Source organism: Diabrotica virgifera, chromosome 8, assembly GCF_917563875.1.
Source record: "Diabrotica virgifera virgifera chromosome 8, PGI_DIABVI_V3a".
Taxonomy (NCBI): Eukaryota; Metazoa; Arthropoda; class Insecta; order Coleoptera; family Chrysomelidae; genus Diabrotica; species Diabrotica virgifera.
In genome coordinates, this window is record NC_065450.1 from 12,401,193 (window position 1) to 12,424,806 (window position 23,614).

General features: G+C 30.5%; 3 protein-coding genes across 3 annotated transcripts; 1 reads left to right on the plus strand and 2 right to left on the minus strand.

Moving 5' to 3' along the window:
* Nucleotides 1–423: 423 nt before the first annotated feature.
* Nucleotides 424–15,392, minus strand: LOC126889562 (uncharacterized). The gene is made up of 2 exons (XM_050657939.1): nucleotides 14,815–15,392; nucleotides 424–970 (listed from the first exon to the last, which is right to left on the minus strand). Exons 1-2 carry the CDS (start codon nucleotides 15,370–15,372, stop codon nucleotides 527–529), a joined length of 1,002 nt encoding a protein of 333 aa, XP_050513896.1. The 5' UTR covers nucleotides 15,373–15,392; the 3' UTR covers nucleotides 424–526.
* A 233-nt stretch (nucleotides 15,393–15,625) lies between these two features.
* Nucleotides 15,626–21,440, plus strand: LOC126889557 (uncharacterized). Its single transcript, XM_050657933.1, has 2 exons — nucleotides 15,626–17,195; nucleotides 17,276–21,440. Exon 2 carries the CDS (start codon nucleotides 17,472–17,474, stop codon nucleotides 19,902–19,904), a length of 2,433 nt encoding a protein of 810 aa, XP_050513890.1. The 5' UTR covers nucleotides 15,626–17,195; nucleotides 17,276–17,471; the 3' UTR covers nucleotides 19,905–21,440.
* A 147-nt stretch (nucleotides 21,441–21,587) lies between these two features.
* On the minus strand, nucleotides 21,588–21,987 carry LOC126889567 (uncharacterized). Its single transcript, XM_050657949.1, has one exon. It carries the CDS (start codon nucleotides 21,837–21,839, stop codon nucleotides 21,606–21,608), a length of 234 nt encoding a protein of 77 aa, XP_050513906.1. The 5' UTR covers nucleotides 21,840–21,987; the 3' UTR covers nucleotides 21,588–21,605.
* Between the last annotated feature and the right edge of the window lie 1,627 nt (nucleotides 21,988–23,614).

Genomic DNA, 23,614 nt, shown 5'->3' on the forward strand with positions numbered 1-23,614 from the left:
CATCAAAGTTTGTCCGACGAGACCCCAAAAGCTGTTAACAAATTTTCAGCTTGCTATTAATCAACTTTTTTTTGGTAGGCGGGATCCAGGCCTATATGCAGCGCCAGATGTTGGGTATCTCCCTAAAACACCGAATCGCAAAAGACGCTGTCGAAAGATTCGCGTCGCTAAACTGGAATTGGAGAGGACACGTTGTCAGATTATCAGACTGATGGGATGGCTAAACCGTATTGTCCAGTGGAGGCCACTACAAGAAGCACTAAGGAGCAGAGAGTTATCAGTAAGTGGAAGCAAGCTGCACAAAACAGAGACAGATGGAATGAGCTGAGGGAGAACTATGTCCAGTTACTGATGATCCAGAACTAGTTACTGAAGATGATGATGATTTTTATTGAAATTACAAAAAAATGTACTATTAAAAGATACATTTTATACATTACACTTTATTCAAAACTATTATTACAAACTAGCTCTGCTTTTATAATCGATAATTGATATTACTCAAAAATCCAGGATAATTATGTATTTACGCATACGGACCATTAAAAAAGGTATCCACTAATGCCATCAACCGTTCCAAATATTTCTCCCGTGATTTGATTTTTAGGTCTTTAGTCAAAGCTCCAAAGAACTCGTTGGTTTCTTCATCGAAAAGAGCTGGCGTATCTTCATTGTCCAAATATAATATATCTAAGCAGGGTAATGTTAAAAATATGCCATAGGGTAGGTATACTTTTAAATGTTCTTCGAAAATGCTTCTAGGAAATACTTTTTCAGCGTCACTTCCTAGTTGTTTAAGGTATGAGCAAAACTCATTGTAGTAATATTCTACAAAATCTTTAATTTTTGGAGCTTCAGTTGGTGATAAGTTGATCCAAAGAAAATAGGAAATATCTATTACTGGCGAATGAAGACAAACTGCTTGGAAATCTAACAAAACCATGCGAAGCGGAACTGTTTTATCATCACCCTAAAAAAGAAAATGAATCAATAAGCAACTGACAGCGACATCAGTAAGATTAAGATGATATCAATCTTAGTTGTTTGTGGAATTATTTGTTTGGTTCAGCCGAAAAAAAATAGTAATACAATAGTTCGGCATATTCGTGCAATAATTATAAGAATTGTGCATTTAATGATAGAAGCATTTAATTTGGACCAAATATTAGGCTATTGATTATATTCAAAATAAAATAGCTAAAGGGAACTACAACGTTAACGGGGTTTTATTATTTCATATGGTCAATGGACATCTATATATGAAAAAACCGCGGAGTGCTACCATTTAAAGGGGTGCTTTTTTGAGAAATGGGTGAATTAGTCCCTGGGCACAGGTTACATTACGGTGAGTTCTATGCACTTTTGTTACAAATATATCTACAAAAAAATTGTTCCTGATTAAATTTCGTATCTAAATATCACTTTTTAAACTCAATGATACTTTTTTTTACAAAAATATATTCAAAAGAAAAAGCACAAAGAAACCCAAAAGAAAGAAATTTTGTTTTTTGTCCCATAACTTTTGTCCTCGAGGATATAGGTATAGACATTGCTTTACAGAAAAAAAAACCTACATATTACTTCTTTAAAATTTTGCTTAGTAGAGGTAATTAGGATTTATAGTTTTCGAAATATGATTTTTCAAAGTTCTCCACTCACAGCAATTTTGGGCAATTTTCCTTGTGATTTCGCAAATATTGTTCTGTAACTTTTTTCTACGTAACTTTAGGTATATGCAATGGTACACGTAGTAGGAATAGAAATCAATTACCTTTAAAATGGTCTACTGTATAACGTTGTACGACTTTTTTTAAAGAGATTATAGTTTTTCAATGTTCTGTACTTTTAACGATTTTTTATAACATAATATAAAAATAAAATAATATTATTATATAATATATCAAATATTATATATACTATATACCTAATATATACCTTAATATATACTAATACCTAATATAAAAAAATATTATTTTTTGCAATTATTTTTTAAATTTCTCATGACACTTTTTTCTTTCTTTAATGGCATGAATATACTATACACTGTGTCCGTAAAGTATGGAACAAATTCTTTTTTAGCTAAACAGAGCATTTCAAGAAATAATCCTGAAACACGTCGATTTTTTATTTTAATTTACCGTATTTTAACATAATATTCTAATATACAGGGTGAATTACTTTCAAGTAATGACGTCACCATCATTTTTTTTAAATGGAACACCCCCATTTTGTTTCAATTTTCGGATTACTCTAGCTGAGCTGATTCCAAAAATGTATCACATGTTGATTCAAATTTTAACTATTTAGAATGGGAAATAAGCCACAATATTATTAATAATATTGTGGCTTATTTCCCATTCTAAATAGTTAAAATTGTAAAAATGCCACAAGAAAATAGCTTCAGAACAACATTGATTCAAATTGGTACAGGGTGGACAAAAATACAATAGCTTTGTGTGTGTTCATAAAGTAACGCGTTAGTTAAATTAACAATATTATCAAAAATACTTATTGTATTTTTGATATTTTAATTAATTTTTGATATTGTTTAATTTAATATTTTAATTTAATATCAAAAATTAATTAAAATTTAATATTCTGAGTAGGTACACACAAAAATATTGTATTTTTGTCCACCCTGTACCAATTTGAATCAACATGTGATACATTTTTGGAATCAGCTCAACTAGAGTAATCCGGAAATTGAGACAAAATGGGGGTGTTCCATTTAAAAAACATGACAGTGACGTCATTACTCGAAAGTAATTCACCCTGTATATTAGAATATTATTTTAAAATACGGTAAATTAAAATAAAAAATCGACGTGTTTCAGGATTATTTCTTCAAATGCTCTGTTTAGCTAAAAAATAATTTGTTCCATACTTTACGGACACAGTGTATATTGCTCAATAAAGAGGGCTTACTTACTGTTCTTTAAAATGGTGTATCATCTATATTTAAATAATGGAAACCAAGTGATTGTTTGATATTTTTTACCTGTATTATTTAAAATTATTTCTTTTACAAAAACTACATAAACATTAGTCTTAGAAAATACCACTTTAGTTAAAATTATTTAAACGTTGACATTTACAAAATTTTCAAAATAAAAGTCCATCTCTTCGTTAGCATTAGCTTCAATATCTTCCTCTGACACCTCTGTAATCTAAGAGTTCCCACAATTAGTACCCACGCACATGCACCCTTTGCAGAATATTGAACAAGTAATTCCTATCTTCCTACAACCGCAGTTTTTTGTACATCCTTTGGTACATTTACATGGTATTTTTTCAAGCAAAGCTTGTGGTGCAGGAGCTTTGACCGTAAATATTGACCAATCATAACACACAATCACATAAAAAAGTTATAATGAGAAATTTAAAAAATAATCCTAAAATCAAAAATCGTTGCAAGCACCTACTTAATACATTTTGAAAAAGCATATCTTATTCAAAAATAATCATAGAATTTTTTGTAATACACCATTTTAAAGTAAAGAAAATAAGCTTTCTTGTTTATTATATAATATATACTTAAATATAGAAACAAAAAGTTATAATGTGAAATTTAAAAAATAATCGTAAAAAATATAAAAACTCGTTAAAAGTATAAAATCTTGAAAAAGATAACCTCTTTAAAAGAAGTTGTACAACATTACACAGTAGAACATTTTAAAGGTAATTGATTTCTATTCCTCTTACATGTACCATTGCATATGCCTAAAGTTACGTAGAACAAATTACAGAACAATATTTGCGAAATAACAAGGAAAATTGCCCAAAATTGCTGTAAGTGGCGAATTTTGAAAAATCATATTTCGAAAACTGTAAATCCTAATGACTTCTACCAAACATCATTTTAAAGAGAAAATATGTAAGTTTTGTTCATGTGAAGCAATGTCTATACCTATATCCCCGTGGACAAAAGTTATGGGACAAAAAACAAAATTTCTTTCTTTTGAGTTTCTTTGTGCTTTTTCTTTTGAATATATTTTTGTAAAAAAAAGCATCTTTTACTTTAAAAAGTTATATTTAGATAGGAAATTTAAGCAGGAACAATTTTTATGTAGACGTGTTTGAACCAAAAGTACATAGAACTCACCCTAATGTAACCTGTGCCCAGGGACTAATTTACCCATTTCTCAAAAACGCACCCCTTTAAATGGTAGCACTCCGCGGTTTTTTCATATATAGAGATTCATTGACCATATGAAATAATAAAACCACGTTAACGTTGTAGTTCCTTTCTATAGTACATAATCAATAGCCTATATACTACACATAATATAAAGGTTTTAATTTAGGTATTAGTCCAGAAAGCCACTGCGCATCCGCTAGGAAAAATATTCCGATTCGGATTTTTTGCACAATCTTACTCAAAAAGGACCCCTTTTAACAAATTTACATGTTGCCAGGACCAAAAATGGGTCAAAAATTTTTTAAACGTTTTTTTTTTTGTTTGTTTCTTTCTTAAAATTATTTTTCTTGCATGGAACAAAGTTCCAAAGGTTTTTTGGATCATTCCAAACGGAATAGGTCTTTAGTGACTTTTCTGTAATGTTGAGAGTTTTTGACATATAAGCGATTAAAAATTAAGAAATTGCGAAATCGGCCATTTTTAACCTTCCAAAACTATGTGAAAAACTTAAAATTTGAATGTTGTCAAGGTAGGTGGATATTCTTTAAACATCGTTTGATGAAATCCCGAAGAGTTTTTTGCAATACAATATTCAAAATTCCTTTGTTTTTTAATTGCTAATCAAGCGTGCGCGACACTATTTTCCACCGTTGCATGTGTTGTATACAATATAGTGCAAATGAAAGGAATAAATTCGTTATTTCGTAAACAGGCAACTTTAAGGAAAATTCCCGAAACAGGTCGATTTTTATTTTTAAGTTATGATATTGTGGCATAATATGGTATACTAGTGACGTAATCCATCTGGGCGTGATGACGTAATCAGTAATTTTTTTAAATGAGAATAGGGGTCGTGTGCTAGCTCATTTGAGAGGTTCTTCAACTCTCTATTCAGTAATATAAACATTTACATAATTATTTATACAGGGTGTCCAAAAAATTTTTTATTAAATTAAATTATTTGACAAAAAAAGAAGTAGAAGGACACCCTGTATAAATAATTCTGCAAATGTTTATATTACTGAATAGAGAATTGAAGAACCTTTCAAATGAGCTAGTACACGACCCCTATTCGTATTTAAAAAAATAATCGATTACGTCATCACGCCCAGATGGATGACGTCACTAATATACCATATATGCCACAATATCATAACTTAAAAATAAAAATCGACCTGTTTCGGGTTTTTTTCTTAACCCGCGAGTAGTCGCGCGGTGAGATAGAATCTCAATTTTTACCCTTTTTCGCGATAACTTGATGAAAAATTTTGAAATTTTGATAAAATTTCGTAAGTGCCTCGAGAAAGGGTGTAGTAATGCGTAGGAATTTTTTTTCTTCTTCTTCTTCTTTTTCTGGAATTTATGGCTTTGGAGAGAGCCAATTAGCTTTAACCCGCGAGTAGTGGCGCCGTTAGATAGAATCTCACATTTCATCTTTTTTCGTAATATAGTAAAACCTCTCAGTAACGGCCACTAAAAATGAAAGAACTATTGTCCGATATAGAAAGGTGGCCGCTATTGCCAGTTTTTATAGTCTACATATAATTGGTTTGGGAAATTTTTAAACTGGCCGTTAGGACAGGTGGCCGATGTTGGCAGGTGGCCGTTAACACAGGTTTTACTGTATAGTAAAATTTGTCAGTAACGGCCACTAAAAATGAAAGAACTATTGCCCGATATAGAAAGGTGGACGGTATTGCCAGTTTTTGTAGTCTACAAATAATTGGTTTGGGAAATTTTTAAACTGGCCGTTAGGACAGGTGGCCGACGTTGGCAGGTGGCCGTTAACACAGGTTTTTTTAATAACATAACAATTGTTAGAAATACATATTTTCAATATAAAAAGTAGATAAAAATAGTAAAAAATAAAAATTTGTTTTAAATTCGTATTTTGAGATAGAATCTCACACGCGACTATCGACGTTACAGAAGTGAGCGCGACTATTCCCGGGTTAAAATTGCCGGTTTACGAAATAACGAATTTATTCCTTTCATTTGCACCATACGGTCATGTCGGTATAAAATAGTGTCGCGCACGCTTGATTAGCAATTAAAAAACAAAGAAGTTTTGAATATTGAATTGCAAAAAACTCTTCGGGGTTTCATCAATCGATGTTTAAAGAATATGTACCAACCTTGGCAACGTTCAAATTTTCAGGTTTTTACATAGTGTTTGAGGGTTAAAATTGGCCGATTTCGCAATTTTTCAATTTTTAATTGCTTATATGTCAAAAACTATCAACTTTAGAGAAATGTCAGTAACCTTTTCTGTTTGGAATGATCCAAAAAACCCAAAAAAACTGTGTTCCAGGACGTTCAAAAAATTTTTGACCCACTTTTGGTCCTGGCAACATGCAAATTTGTTAAAAGGGGTCAATTTTAAGTAAGATTGTGCAAAAAATCCGAATCGGAATATTTTTCCTAGCGGATGCGCAGTGGCTTTCTGGACTATATGACGTTTTCCTGTTTCCTGTTTTTTTAGGTAAAAATATGCTTTTTTATTTTTTCACTCTGTAAATAACATTTTCTCAAAAAAGTAATACCGCCATTGAAAAGAGCGTAAAAATTTTCGTTGGAAATTTTTTGGAACTTTTATTTACGTTAATTACCATTTCAGGAATAAATAAATAACCTACCTCTACATGTAAAAGGCGCAAATTTGAATACTTTGGTCATATAATGCGTCACCCAGGAAAATATGACATACTTCACCTTGTCATGCAAGGTAAAATACTGGGAAAAAGAAGTGTGGGCCGCCGTACAAATTCTTGGCTTAAAAACCTACGCCAATGGTTTGGGAAAACTAGCACTGAACTATTTCGTGCGGCTGTAAATAAGACAATGATTGTTAATATGCTGGGCAACATGAGAGACAACGATCGACAAACGGTCTCGGCACCTTAAGAAGAAGAAGAACATGTATCTCTTTAGGACACAATTTAACATTTCTTCTAATAAGCATATTTTTCTGTAAAACTACACATTTTAAAGCAAGTCTAAAAAGATCAGAGCCCCGTAAAGCTGAAAAGTATACGCAGATACGCTTTTGTGAAGTATATCAAGACACTAACTAGTGTAATGCAAGATCTAGGAAATCCATTCAGTGAAAATGGCTGTGATGTACTGGTAATTGACAGCAGAAATATTGTACACATGGCAGTTGCAGACACATTGTTAAAAATTGAAATAATTGGAACTAAGTAGTATGCATTATAAATATGAGCGAGAATGTTATTGATAAAACCAAACCAATATCAGAGCCGATAAAACATAACAATCTGAACGTCTTCAGCCGTCAGCCACTTCGTGAGAAATCAAATAATTCGTTACAGATAAATTCTTGTTTCTTTCTTTTATCTTCTTTTATCTTTTCCTTGATGCTTTTGTCTATCTTCAAGTACTCTTCTGTTGATCTCTTGTTTTGTTGAGCTAGTGTTCTCCGTTTTCCATTATTGTCTTTATTTCATGTGAGATCCATTCTTGTCTTTTCTGTCCCATGGGTGCTATATCTTTCCCGGCTTTCAGTAATGCTTCTGTTATAATGTTATTGATTTCGTCGATTCCTTTATATTTGAGTTGATTCTTATCGGGCATGATGTTTTTTATTTTCTCTGTATACTCTTGTTTATTTCCCTTAATGGTTCCATATCTATATTTTGTAAATTGTTTGTTCTCTTTTTCATTTCAAGTTGCCCATTAATGCATTAAAGGTTCGCTATAACTAATCTACTGTCACTACCAGTTGTAAAATGGTTAAGAACGGTTACGTCTTGTACAACAGACTTTTCTGATGAAAAGTCTGTTGTACAGTTGTAGTCTATTTCATTTTTTACTTGACCATTAGGATTAATCCATGTCAATTTGCGTTGTCCATTAAGGTAATTAAAAATTCAAAATGTTTCCAAAATAATATTTTTATGCTCTTTTCAATGGCGTTATTATATTTTTGAAAAAATAATATATACGGGGTGAAAAAATTTAAAAAAACATAATTTTACATAAAAACAATTAAAAACAGCTTCCGGTAAACCGAATCTTCCGGTTCACAAATCAATCTTATAAATCAAAAATGGAATATATTATAAATATACATATAATAAAATGTATATAATATATCAAATTTGGTTAAAATCGGACTTTTCGTCCGAAAGTTATCGTGCTATTAGGCACATATGTGTAGCCGCCATTTTAAGTGCCTGCCTTTTTTGTAAAAGGCAAAATCTGAGATATCCTCATTTTAAACTTTGTATGTGTAGTATATATTATGAAGTCCAAACCAGTTGTTAGTTATTTGGGGTAGTGACTTGCTCATTTTATGTAAATCTTATTTCTTTTAATTGTGAGAGAGATCTGGAAATACTTTTCCTTGCTTCTTACTCCTGAGCTGAGATTAGTGCTTCATCTAGCGTTTTGTGGTGTTGTAATCTGAGAGCTATTTGCATTTCATTGTCGTGCAGTCCATCTATAAATGCTTGTATACCAATTTATTCTAGAAAATATTTAGGTGCCTAAGGGTATGCCAAATACAACAATCTTTTAATATAATATACAGAGAGAGTCTGTAAAGTGGAATAAATTCAATATCTCAAATACTAATTGTTTTTTTGGAAAATGCTCAGACCCGTCGATTAGTATTTCAAATTGTCCTTTTTGACATTCAATAAAAATGTATACAGGGTGTCCCAATTTAGAGATATGACGTCATCGTCGATTTTCTTAAATGGCAACACTGTCATTTTGATAGCTAATTTGATAGGGTTTGTAAAGTTATACATAACTGCAAAATATCAAATTTTTATTCTCTACCATTTACAAGATAATAGAAAATAACCAAGTTATATCTGTAATTTGGAATATATTCAATAATTAAAATACTAACTGTTTTTTTGAAAAATGCTCAGACCCGTCGATTAGTATATCAAATTGTCCTTTTTGACATATAATAATAATGTATACAGGGTGTCCCAATTTAGAGATATGACGTCATCGTTGATTTTCTTAAATGGCAACACTGTCATTTTGATAGCTATTTTGATAGGGTGTGTAAAGTTATACACAACTGCAAAATTTCAAATTTGTATTCTCTACCATTTAGATGATAATAAAAAATAACAAAGTTATGAAAAAGAAGTAATCAACTAATAATTGAATTTAATTATTTCAATAAATTAAGCAAATGCTCATAACGTTGCCCATTGACAATTATTGTCAAATTGTCAATGGGCAACGTTATGAGCATTTGCTTAATTGAAATAAATAAATTCAATTATTATTTGATTACTTCTTGTTCTTCATAACTTTGTTATTTTTTATTATCTTGTAAATGGTAGGGAATAAAATTTTGAAATTTTTCAGATGTGTATAACTTTACACACGCTATCAAAATAGCTATCAAAATGACAGTGTTGCCATTTAAGAAAATCAACGATGACGTCATATCTCTAAATTGGGACACCCTGTATACAGTATTATTATATGTTAAAAACAGTTAGTATTTTAATTATTGAATATAATATTCCAAATTACAGATATAACTTTGTTATTTTCTATTATCTTGTAAATGGTAGAGAATAAAAATTTGATATTTTGCAGTTATGTATAACTTTACAAACCCTATCAAATTAGCTATCAAAATGACAGTGTTGCCATTTAAGAAAATCGACGATGACGTCATATCTCTAAATTGGGACACCCTGTATACATTTTTATTGAATGTCAAAAAGGACAATTTGAAATACTAATCGACGGGTCTGAGCATTTTCCAAAAAAACAATTAGTATTTGAGATATTGAATTTATTCCACTTTACAGACTCTCTCTGTATAGTCCAAATTATATGTATGCTTCTATCATTAAATGCACAATTATTGTTTCACATACAACCGCATATATTGTTTCACATACTGATATCAGCCACACTACAAGGAAAAACCATCTTATAAGTAGACTTAGATAATTTTTAACATACGATAAACTTCTTTGGCTATAGTCTTCCTACAGCGTCACGCAGTAGAAAAATTGTTCATTTTCGTTACCTACTTTGAATAAACTTTGACGGACAAAAACTCACCAACTTAAGGCAAGCGTCCACAGGTTCGCATCGGACAAATCGCATCAAACGGATTAATTTTTCATACTGCGTCCACTGTATCGGCAGCAATCGGTTTGCCGATGCCTACCTGCGGAAAGTGTTTGTGAGAATAAACGAAGGCGATGAAGAATAAGTCATTATTACTTTGTTAGCAGAAGAGGAAGAATAAAAAAAATCTAGAAAAAGGAAGCATAATTTTTGGATAAACAACATATTCAACAAGAAATCGAAACATGGAGAATGTCACACACTATCACATTTTCATTCACTTTGTAAACATTTTTTTTTTCGGAATTGTAATATTACAGCTTATACACCGATTCTCTCGGTAGACCGCAACCTATAGAAGAAACACGACCGTAGACCGCATAGTAGCACTCATTTTTCTAATTATACATTTGAGTATAAAGGAATACACAAAGCTGTTACAATTTGATTTAAATTGAAAATAGTAACTATATCAGTAAAAGTTTGTTTAAGATTAATCAAAGTTGCCTTTCTGAAATCGGTAAAATACTTTATGCCGTTTTCAGCTACATACTTATAACACACTTTGCTTGCTTTTTCATTTTTTGTGAGGGACAATGAAATGTCTTGCATCAATTTTACACCTCTCTCAATAACATAATTAACAACTCTCAATATGTTTTAAAAAGTTCATTGTTTAAAATAGTCTTTATTCTCCTCTCATGTTTGTACTGGAGTTTTCAGCCTACTATTTTCCATTTCCGTAAATGTGTAACAGTTTTGTGCCCTCCTTTATATTCAAATATATAATTAGTTAGAAAAATGTGTTGTTTTTTTAACGAGAATAATCTTTATAGTTAGATACTCGAAATATCTTGAGAAAGACCAATAAAAATGAAAAATAAGTAATGTGTATGACATTTTAATCCCCATAATCAACTTATCACGGTCTGTGATATTTTTTCTGAATATACCTATGTATAAAATAAAAGTTAAAACTAAGTTTACTTATCTCATACCTACAAAATGTTATACAATAAAAATAATTAAAAATATTAAATGCGCGCGGGGTCCGTCCACTGATCGGCATTCTGTATGATTCATCGGCACGCATCGCAAAAGTTGCCTCTTGAAGCAACCCTTCGGCATTACCGATGATGCGATCCGTACGATGCGGATCAGTGGACAGTTACATAAGTTTTTGTACAAGGCAAACTAAAATCCGTTGCGTGCGATGCGTACGATGCGGGTCTGTGGACGCTTGCCTTTAGCCAGTGGTATCCAATAGACGCCGTAGGCTGCGTACAGCGTAGATTATGTTACATTTAAACATAAAATTTTAAATCTAAAACGGTTGACAATCTGGCATTCAGAATCTCTTATCGAGATTTTTTCTCAGGTGATTCTGAGAAGGAACATTATTTTTTCAAGTTTGCCTCAATATACAGGGTGATTGATTCGTAGGGTAAAGCTCAATAGCTCCGCTATAGTAATAAATAGCAATAAAAGTTAATAACAAAAATTTTAGCCACCTTTGAGCTTCACATTACAAAATTAGTTAGAATGTTACAGGGCGTTCCATAACACAGTGGCAGACATAACTTATGTTTTTTTTTTAATGGAACACCCTATATTTTATTTTATATTCGAAATCCTGTTAACTTCTACATCACAAAAATGTAAAGGTTTGTAATGTTATATAGGGTATTTACAAAGTTATAACCAATTTTGTATGAAAATCGTAACAAGTTCAACTCCCTGTAAAAATAAAAATAAGCAAAACAGCAATGGTTTATTAATGCCATATTTTTTTATTTATTGTCAAATTTTTTAAGAATTATTGATATTGCTAATTTTCTTTATATCAAATACAGGGTGAGTCAAAACGCAAGTACATTATTTTCTCAGTAATGTTAAATGAAACACCCTGTATTTTATATCATTATTGAAAAGTAACATTAACGTACTTTAATTTTATATAACATTCCCTATGCCCAAATTTATTAGTTTTCGAGATATTTTCATTTTTCAGAGCAAATTATTTTAGGTGTTTAAATTTATCTAAATTTTAAGTAAGCTATGACTGAATTGACAATTGAAGATTACCGATTATCAATCCGGTAATCAATGTAACACTTAGGCAAATAAAGAAATACAAATAATTTATTAGTAATACATTTTACAAATAAAAACACAACCACTACATGCAACATTTTTGAAACAATTAGAAACCATCTTTGTATGTAAATGCAACAAATAAACTAAGAAAATTAGCAATAAATGTTACAAAAAAACACACAAACACAAAATACAATATTTTGTGAAGACAATTAAACACTACTTTTGTATGTAAATGTAACAATGTAACAAATAAAGAACAAAATATAATTTATCAGTAATACATTTTGCAAAAAAACGTGTTTGAAAAAATTAGAAGCTACTTTTAATAAAATATTTTTAATATTTAATTACATAAGGTGTTCAAAATTATCTCCTAACATATTTATAGGCCAGGGTAATAAGACAAAAATATACCCTGTTCGTGACACTTCAGCAGCCAGGGTACTGAAGTGTTTTTTCGACAGGTAATACCTATAAGAACAAAGTGTAACTGTTTGCTGCGTAGTATCTGGCGGCCATTTTTATTTATAAACAATTAACTGTCAAAAAATGGCACTTTTCCCTTTTTTTTTAAATCAGTGGAAAACAGTGAAACTTATGATTTTTTTAGTACAAATATTTTTGACATAATGGAAAAAGCTTTAAAATGACGTATTACAAAGTATGATATACTTATTTATTGTTAATATAATTGCGAAAAAAGGTCGGAATTGCAAAAAATTTTTTGCAATAACTGTTGTAAAAATTAGTGTACAAGTTTGAAATTTTTGTCAAATGAGGGTTCTTTTGTGCTTAATATGTGATAAAAATTTCAAAGCGATGTATTGAATTTTTTAAATTTTATTCGAATTGTTTATCTCAGAGAGCAATAAGTCTTTTGCAATAACATAAGTCAGAAAAAAATGACGTTAGAACCATTCCAAAGGTGTCAAATGGAAGAGGATGAGCTATATTTTCAACTTGGTTTAAAAAAGCGAATAAAAAATGCGTTTATTAGTAATAAATAGTTATGCAAAAGTATCGTAAATCTTTACTTATAAACTTTTTGGATAACTTTTTCCAAAAAAATTAACTTTTTTACCCTGTTTTAAGTGCACAACTACCAAGTAATGTTATTTATATCATAATTGATTAAGAATTGTAATAAATATATATAATTTCTTATATAACAAAATAAAAAGTTTATAAAGAAAGATTTACGATACTTTTTCATAATTATTTATTACTAATAAATGCATTTCTTATTCACTTTTTTTAAACCAAGTTGAAAATATAGCTCATGCTCTTTCATTTAACATATGTGGAATGGTTCTAACGTCATGTTTTTCTGACTTAAGTTATTGCAAAAAAATGCTCTCTTTGATAAACAATTTGAATAAAATTTAAACAATTGAATGAATCGCTTTAAAATTTTTATCACATATTAAGCACTAAAGAACCCTTATATGACAAAAATTTCAAAGCTGTAAACTAATTTTTACAATAGATATTGCGAAATGTTTTTTTTTTGCAATTCCGACCTTTTTTCGCAATTATATTAACAATAAATGAGTATATCAAACTTTGAAATACGTCATTTTAAAGCTTTTTCCATAATCTCAACGATATTTGTACTAAAAAAACCATAAGTTTCACTGTTTTCCATTGATTTGAAAAAAAGGGAAAATGTCATTTTTTGACACTTAATTTTTTATAAATAAAAATGGCCGCCAGATCTTACGCAGGAAATAGTTACAATTTGCTCTTTTAGGTATTACCTGTCGAAAAAACGCTTCAGTACCCTGGCTGCTCAAGTGTCATGGGAAAAACCTTATTACCCTGGACTATTATGTACGCCTAAAAACGATCATTGAATGAGCTACTTACTGTACGGAGCATTTGTAAATTAACACATCGAAATACACTTTGTATTCTATTTTTCATCTCATCTCTTGTTGTTGGAGGTATTTTATAAACTTCATTATTAACGTAACCCCAAAAACATCAGTCCAGTTTATTAAATTCTGGTGATTTGGGTGGCCACGCTACTGGTCCATTGAAAAATGAAAATATCTCGAAAACTAATAAATTTAGACATAGGGAATGTTACCTAAAAATTAAAGTACGGTAATGGTACTTTTCAATAGTGATATAAAATACAGGGTGTTCCATTTAAAATTACTGTGAAAATAATGTACTTGCGTTTTTACTCACCCTGTATTTGATATAAAGAAAATTAGCAATATCGACCATTCTTGAAAATTTTGACAATACTTTAAAAAATGTGTCATTAATAAACCGTTGTTGTTTTGCTTATTTTTATTTATACAGGGAGTTGAACTTGTTACGATTTTCATATAAAATTGGTTATAATTTTGTAAATACCCTGTATAACATAACAATAGACATAATTGTGAAAAAAACCTAAAATGTAAGGAAAAACATTAAAGAAAGATTTATTACACAAAACAGTGGTTGATTTTTTTAAATAGAAAATCAGAAAACTCTATATAACATACCTTATATTGAAACATCATATTCGCATTATGGCAGTCAGCATGCATTAATGCTTGATCATTGGGAATAGTATCCCACACTTCCATAAATCTGTTATAAATACTTTTCTCGTTTATATACTTTTCATACAAGATCGACAAATCAGGTCTACCAGCTTCTTTTAGAGTCTCTACTACCGTAGGTGACCTTGTATCATACATTTTTTTTAAATTTACGAACACCTCTTTGATTATGGAATGACAGTTCTTTGAGATATTTTCAAAAATTTCTCTATTTTGATCTTTTAGAGCGAATGACATGGCGTGTAACTTTGCATAGGATTTTAATCCCATTTCCAGATGTGCCATATTCATGGGCTCTTCTCTTGAATGTAGCACATAGCCATCTTTCTTTAAATTATCTAAAATAATAACTTCATTGTCATTTTCTGAAAACGTTTTATAACAATTGGGTATCATGTCGAAAAGAACGGGAAGCTTTTTGTTATTTTGAAATTCCTGGTATTCTTTAAGAATTGTACCGTAAAAGAATACTTCTCTCTTGCAAAGGTCCTGCACCATAGAACTACATTTTTCTAATGCCGATTGTGATGCCTCTTATGTAGGAAGAACCTATAGATCACTGTCTACTAGAGCAGCAGAGCACACTAAACGTGACAATACATCAGCTTTCTCTCACCATCTCAAAGTCAACAAACACCACCTTAACATCCCAGATGGTGTGACTTTGATTCATAACATCCAAGATAAGAATACCCTTCGTTTAGACCTATATGAGGATTTAGAGATTGTCAGGGACGCAAGGACAAGTCCAAACTGTGTTAACCGTCAACTTTCTCTTAACCGTGATTTCACCCCCATTCATAGACAATTATTTCCATAATTCTATATTTTTATTCACCTTCACATTGGCCTTCTTTCCTATACATACCACGACAAACCCAAAATAAACAAAAAACCCAAACATTATACCTAATCAAATATTCTTTTAGTACTTCCAGTTTCTTTCACTCTGTGCTCCTGTCAAGACTCTATCTCTTCCATCTCATTCTTTAATTATTTTCACTTAACAAAATCATTTTCTCATTATATCAAAATCACACCATGGAACCCTTGATCTTTTCGGATATGACATTCTAATATAGACAATAACCAAAAATTTTGTTGAATTTCCAACATTTTAATTGATTCACTCTATTTTTCATTTAGATTAAAATAAAAAATAAATCTCAGCTATCAACATTTAATAAATTTACTTAATATCAACTTTGGTCAATACAATATTCAATCTAGAATTTCAATAGTTTAATATGTGACATATTCTTTTTACATTTAGAGCTTACAATCAAAATTAATTTTCTTCTTTGATCAAAACATGTACATTTCTTTCAGCGCAGTTTTCCTAATTTAATATCAGTCTTTATCCATTTAACAATTCACACAATTTAATTTCAAAACAGTAATTATATTTCATTTATTTGTCCACTGAACATAGGCAACTTACCTTATCACCTTTTTAATAATTTTTCTAAATTTAGATTTTCAATAGTTCTATATGGGACAAACTCTTTACATTCAGTCATAACAAAATATTTTTAGAGAAGATTTCTTGATTAAGATATGTACATACATTTTTTCAATTCCACTTCCCTTTTTTAATATCATTTCCTTTAATACCTCCAATAATTCACATTACAGATCTATAGATTGGTATTTTCTCATTATATTCGTTGGTTCCCTGAAACATATGCAACCGACCATTCACTATTGGCATTACTTCCAATTCTACAGCTGCTACTCTATTAAAATATCATATTTTGATAAAAAAAATTTTAAAAATTTTCTATATAATTTTCAATAATATTCATTCATTATAACTTTGCTCAAATTAATATAATTATTATCAGTCCTATACAGTAGACAAACAGTCTATGACGTCACAGCATATGAGTAGAATTTTGCTTTTGTTTACGGTGCACTAATGAATATATCATTATAGCTTATTAACCTTTATTTACAATTTAGAATTCATATCAAACAAATTTAATAGTTGCATATTCACAATTGAATAATTAAGTTAAATATTAATGCACATTGTCAAAAATTTTTCGGTTGACATTTGAGAAATCCACCTATCTTCTTTGACATCTTGTCATGAATTTTCAGGCACCAATCTGTCTAATCAGTTGGTTGTTAACCTCTCACCTGATCACAACCTTGTGCTAATTCCGAGCAAGGATGACATACATCCACATGTGATACATTTTTAATCTTAAGACATCGACTTATTGTCGATTACTATACAGCTCATAATGTAGCAATAATGTTATTTTGAGGTTTTACACCTATTCAAGTGGCTAGTTTCAATTACTTGTACACTGGACGTAAGTAACCACATTTTCTTTTTTAACTGTCAAAATTTCACCCTTTTGCATTTCAATCTAAGTGGTTCACTTATTTCCAGGTTTACACTGAGGATGGTCAGTTTGACCGAAAACGTTTTGTACAACCACTCCCTTGTGGATGAATTTTAAAATTTTTTAATAAATTTATAATATACCTATATACAACAGAAGTGTTTACTTCATTCTACGTTGTCTTAACAAAGGTATACAGCCAACTACAGGGTTTACCCTTTTAATGTTTTATTTAATGACGATATGGTCAACTTGGCTCTTAAGTACTTGCGGCTAGCTACAAAGAGGAACAACACTAAATTGGATATATGGTTCATATCTCAATGCCTTAATCACAAAGTCATTCCAAATTTTTGCAGAGTAAAAACATCAAAAAATGTACCTCCAAACATCAGGAGCTCACTACAAGTTAAATTAATGAAGAAGGAGATATGTAACCACTATGGAAAATTAAACTACCTCAACTGTCAACTTAAGGTAATGTATGATTCTTTGCTCGAAATAATAGGTTTTATCAATATTAATAACTTTATGTCAGATGTTCAGGATAAGGTGGAGATTTCTAATTCAATTAAATTTAATAGAGTTAATAACAAATTAATTAAACTTATTCAAGCCAAAACTTTGCTCGATCAAGCTTCAGATGTCAGAGATGTCAGAAAGTTTTCAGATTTCAAATTCCATCCCCGTATAAAGAACCTCACCAACATTAATTTTTCCAAAGACGAAATACAATTGCTCAACTACGGTCTTAAACACTCAGTCCCCAAAGATTTTTCAATCAAAGATATAGAGAACCTTTCTATCGAGACAGACATAGTTATCGAAAATCTCTCCGTAACCCTTTCAGACAGAACATCTATCAGAAACTCTTGTTACCGCTTTCTCAACAAATTCAAAACTAAAATTGATTCTTCCAATAACTCTTCTTTCTCACATAGTCTTTCTTCCAAAAAAGCCAACTCTTTTCTTAAGTCATTAAAATCAATTAAACAAAAAATTACAAACCATCAATTAATTTTCAGTAAAGCAGACAAAGGTAACTGTCTTGTCATCCTTGAACGTGACTTATATAACAACAAAGTCACATCTTTCTTAGAGAGCAACCATTTTACTTCTATAACAGTAGATCCTACAAAAAGATTTATCACTAAACTTAAAGACAACATCAAACAATTTTCTGATTTTTTCACTGAATTTGATGCTCCATACAGCAAAATTCCTAGCAACCCTTTAGTTCCAAGGTTGTATGGTTTGCCAAAAATACACAAAGTTGACATGCCTATACGCCCCGTTGTTAGCTTCATTAATACTCCAGTTTCTATCTTATCTAAATTTCTATTAAAAACAATAAAAAACTTAATTAACTTCACTCCTCAATTTTCAGTTTCTAACACTTACCAATTGGTTGAAAAACTTCAACTCATCAATCTGAATCCAAACATTACTATGCTTTCTTTTGATGTTAGCAACCTATTTACTTCAGTACCCAAAAATGAAACAATTAGTCTGGTAAAAACTCTCCTAATCAATAAGGTTATTCAACCCCATATCATTTCTTCGATAATAGATATTCTACAAATTTGTCTATCACAAGATTTCTTTATTTTTAACAATAATTTCTATAAACAACCAGATGGTTTAGCAATGGGTAGTTGCTTATCCCCCTTTCTAGCTGATGTTTTTATGGATCATTTAGAATCCAATTATATCATGAAAAATCCTGAAGTTCTACATTGGTTCCGTTACGTAGATGATTGTCTCGTTTTTGTGGATGGTCAGCAAGACTCAGCTAATCACCTTTTATTCAAAATCAATCAAATCCATCCCAATATCAAATTTACTATGGAACTAGAATCATCTAATGCCATTAATTTTTTAGACCTTTCCATTACCAGACTCAACAACCAGTTCAACTTTGGTATTTACCGCAAGCCTACTCAAACTGATCATGTTATCCATTCTTCATCCAACCACCCACTGTCTCATAAATATTCTGCTTTTAGGAGTTTCATCCATAGACTACATACACTACCTCTATCTACAGCTGAATTTAACAAGGAACTTAATATAATCAAACAAATAGCAGTCAACAATGATTACAACCCTAATATAATCGACAAGCTCATCCGGAAAAGAGAATCCAATCGTCTTCAGCAACTAGCTTACAATTCAAACCCAGTCATCACACCAATCTATAGGTCCCTACCTTTTCATAATACTGTCATATCTGAGAAGATCAAACACATTCTCTGTTCTTCGGACAATGTCCACATATCATTTAAAGTCAATAACACTCTCAACAAAACATTATCTAACACTAAAGATCCAATCAACTTTATGAATCGTAGTGGTGTTTACAGATTATCTTGTTCCGATTGTGATGCCTCTTATGTAGGAAGAACCTATAGATCACTGTCTACTAGAGCAGCAGAGCACACTAAACGTGACAATACATCAGCTTTCTCTCACCATCTCAAAGTCAACAAACACCACCTTAACATCCCAGATGGTGTGACTTTGATTCATAACATCCAAGATAAGAATACCCTTCGTTTAGACCTATATGAGGATTTAGAGATTGTCAGGGACGCAAGGACAAGTCCAAACTGTGTTAACCGTCAACTTTCTCTTAACCGTGATTTCACCCCCATTCATAGACAATTATTTCCATAATTCTATATTTTTATTCACCTTCACATTGGCCTTCTTTCCTATACATACCACGACAAACCCAAAATAAACAAAAAACCCAAACATTATACCTAATCAAATATTCTTTTAGTACTTCCAGTTTCTTTCACTCTGTGCTCCTGTCAAGACTCTATCTCTTCCATCTCATTCTTTAATTATTTTCACTTAACAAAATCATTTTCTCATTATATCAAAATCACACCATGGAACCCTTGATCTTTTCGGATATGACATTCTAATATAGACAATAACCAAAAATTTTGTTGAATTTCCAACATTTTAATTGATTCACTCTATTTTTCATTTAGATTAAAATAAAAAATAAATCTCAGCTATCAACATTTAATAAATTTACTTAATATCAACTTTGGTCAATACAATATTCAATCTAGAATTTCAATAGTTTAATATGTGACATATTCTTTTTACATTTAGAGCTTACAATCAAAATTAATTTTCTTCTTTGATCAAAACATGTACATTTCTTTCAGCGCAGTTTTCCTAATTTAATATCAGTCTTTATCCATTTAACAATTCACACAATTTAATTTCAAAACAGTAATTATATTTCATTTATTTGTCCACTGAACATAGGCAACTTACCTTATCACCTTTTTAATAATTTTTCTAAATTTAGATTTTCAATAGTTCTATATGGGACAAACTCTTTACATTCAGTCATAACAAAATATTTTTAGAGAAGATTTCTTGATTAAGATATGTACATACATTTTTTCAATTCCACTTCCCTTTTTTAATATCATTTCCTTTAATACCTCCAATAATTCACATTACAGATCTATAGATTGGTATTTTCTCATTATATTCGTTGGTTCCCTGAAACATATGCAACCGACCATTCACTATTGGCATTACTTCCAATTCTACAGCTGCTACTCTATTAAAATATCATATTTTGATAAAAAAAATTTTAAAAATTTTCTATATAATTTTCAATAATATTCATTCATTATAACTTTGCTCAAATTAATATAATTATTATCAGTCCTATACAGTAGACAAACAGTCTATGACGTCACAGCATATGAGTAGAATTTTGCTTTTGTTTACGGTGCACTAATGAATATATCATTATAGCTTATTAACCTTTATTTACAATTTAGAATTCATATCAAACAAATTTAATAGTTGCATATTCACAATTGAATAATTAAGTTAAATATTAATGCACATTGTCAAAAATTTTTCGGTTGACATTTGAGAAATCCACCTATCTTCTTTGACATCTTGTCATGAATTTTCAGGCACCAATCTGTCTAATCAGTTGGTTGTTAACCTCTCACCTGATCACAACCTTGTGCTAATTCCGAGCAAGGATGACATACATCCACATGTGATACATTTTTAATCTTAAGACATCGACTTATTGTCGATTACTATACAGCTCATAATGTAGCAATAATGTTATTTTGAGGTTTTACACCTATTCAAGTGGCTAGTTTCAATTACTTGTACACTGGACGTAAGTAACCACATTTTCTTTTTTAACTGTCAAAATTTCACCCTTTTGCATTTCAATCTAAGTGGTTCACTTATTTCCAGGTTTACACTGAGGATGGTCAGTTTGACCGAAAACGTTTTGTACAACCACTCCCTTGTGGATGAATTTTAAAATTTTTTAATAAATTTATAATATACCTATATACAACAGAAGTGTTTACTTCATTCTACGTTACATTTTTCTGATCCAGAATTCTTCTTGTTCGTTTTTACAACCAGATAAAGAACGTCTTTTCCGTTAATGGGTTGTTGTAAATCAACTTTAACAAAAAATAATTCCCCTATGTAACCTTCTCCTTTTTGGGTCGTACTTTCAACAGTATAAGTGAAGTTTTCGGCACCTATGGAACGCTGAATCCAAGAATGTAGTTCGTCTTTGGTAGATAGATCGGCCATTCCTCACTTTTCACAAAACACTTCTTAAAATTGTACACTTCTAGGCACATCAACAGTAGTGTCAAATATTTTGAATTAGAAAAATCACACTGTGAAAAATCTTATCGTCTGCTATGTAGACACAAATATCTGGCTTATCTAAAACTACATATCTATTTATATATATCTTGCATATCTTTCTTTATAAACCTAAAACTATTGATAAAAAGTTCTCACTAATATTGTCAAATCTTACAAATATATACCGCGAGGCATAAGTTAGGGATTACGCTATTTTTAACGCTAACAGATTAAAGGATTACGCTATTTTTTGGTTTTGAATTTTTTTTAGTATTTGCATAGTTGTGCAAGGGTTTATTCAAACTTCTTGTTTGTTCTTATACCTTGCGGAAGAAAAGAAAATGTTTTTCTTATGTTAAGTTTGAGACACCCTGTAGGGAGGACAAGATATAAATGTTAGTATCGTAGTCTTATTTTTTGTGAAAATTTTGTTGTGTAAATGTCCCTGGTATCTTAAGAAACAAATAGAGGGTTCTGTAGTTTAACAAGTCTTTTAACCATTATGTTGAGGTCAGTGGCGTAGCTGAAGATTGCGGGGCCCCCCCGCGACAATTTTTGTGAGCCCCCGTATTATAAACATAACGACAACAACTAATAACAGTATAATTACTTAAATATGTGTAAATGACAATATTTGGCCTTTGTTTAATAAGTCTTCATTAGTTAGTGTTAATAGATTTTTTGGGAATAGACATGAAAACCTTTTATACATAATATGATATATTATATCTTAATCCGACAAACCTATTAGTAAGTTGTTGCAATATTATATCTAAATTTACATTGAAAACAATAACTAGAAATTTTTTTTTAAAGTTATTTTTTCGTCGCAGCTGAGCTCATCGTAAAATTGTTTTATACATTTTATCCGTTTATTTTTAAATTCCGGTATAATACCCCACTATTCTGCTATTCCTGTTGCTTTTGCTAAAGTTTCGGAAAACAAATTTCTCAGTTCTAGAAGATTATCAAGAGTTTTTTCAAAAAGTTGAAGGGCGATCGTTAATTCTGCCTTTTCAGATTGCAAAAGTGTAGATGTTATATTAATAAAGTTAAGTATTTTAGATTAAATAGTAATGTTAACGACAAATTCAAAATTATTCATATGCTCTAATAATGCATTAACTTATAATTTTTCAACGTTTTTTAGATAGCAATGAAATTTTCGTTAAAGATTTCATTACTTGTCGAAAAGCTCGACGTAAAGCCATAACAGCATCATGTCTGGATGACCACCGGGTTTCACATAACCTTTTAAGTGTTGGCAAACGCGATGGATCCAGTCATAATAGTAGTACATAGTAATAGTACATCCTATCCTTTTAATACTTGCACTAAAAAAACATAATCTTTTAATTATATCCTAAAAAACCAACTCCTGTACACCAGCAACGGCATCCTTCAACACTAGGTTCAGGTTGTGTACGGAAAGGTGCTTTGATTGTATAAATTTTAAAATTTCATTTACAAGACCTTCTGCACTTTGGACTAACATGCGAATAAATCCCAAAAAACTTTCAACAACTTCTGCTTTAGAAGAAAAATTATTTTCATCGCAAGTTACGTACCAGAAAATAAAATTAAGCTGATCGTCTTTCGAAATATCTTGAGTGGTATCAACAATTATTGAATAAAAATAATTTTTTTTAAATTAATCAATTCGTTTTCAGTTTCTTGAGCCAGCAAATTTATAACTTCGTTTTGCATTTGGTTGC

Excerpts from the sequence above, each read along its gene's own strand:
- LOC126889562 (XM_050657939.1), bottom strand. The coding sequence starts at position 15,372 with ATGGTGCAGGACCTTTGCAAGAGAGAAGTATTCTTTTACGGTACAATT. Across the intron at positions 971-14,814 it reads ATATGATGTTTCAATATAAG|GGTGATGATAAAACAGTTCC; the intron begins GTATGTTATATA and ends TTTCTTTTTTAG.
- LOC126889557 (XM_050657933.1), top strand. The coding sequence starts at position 17,472 with ATGGTCAACTTGGCTCTTAAGTACTTGCGGCTAGCTACAAAGAGGAAC.
- LOC126889567 (XM_050657949.1), bottom strand. The coding sequence starts at position 21,839 with ATGGCCGATCTATCTACCAAAGACGAACTACATTCTTGGATTCAGCGT.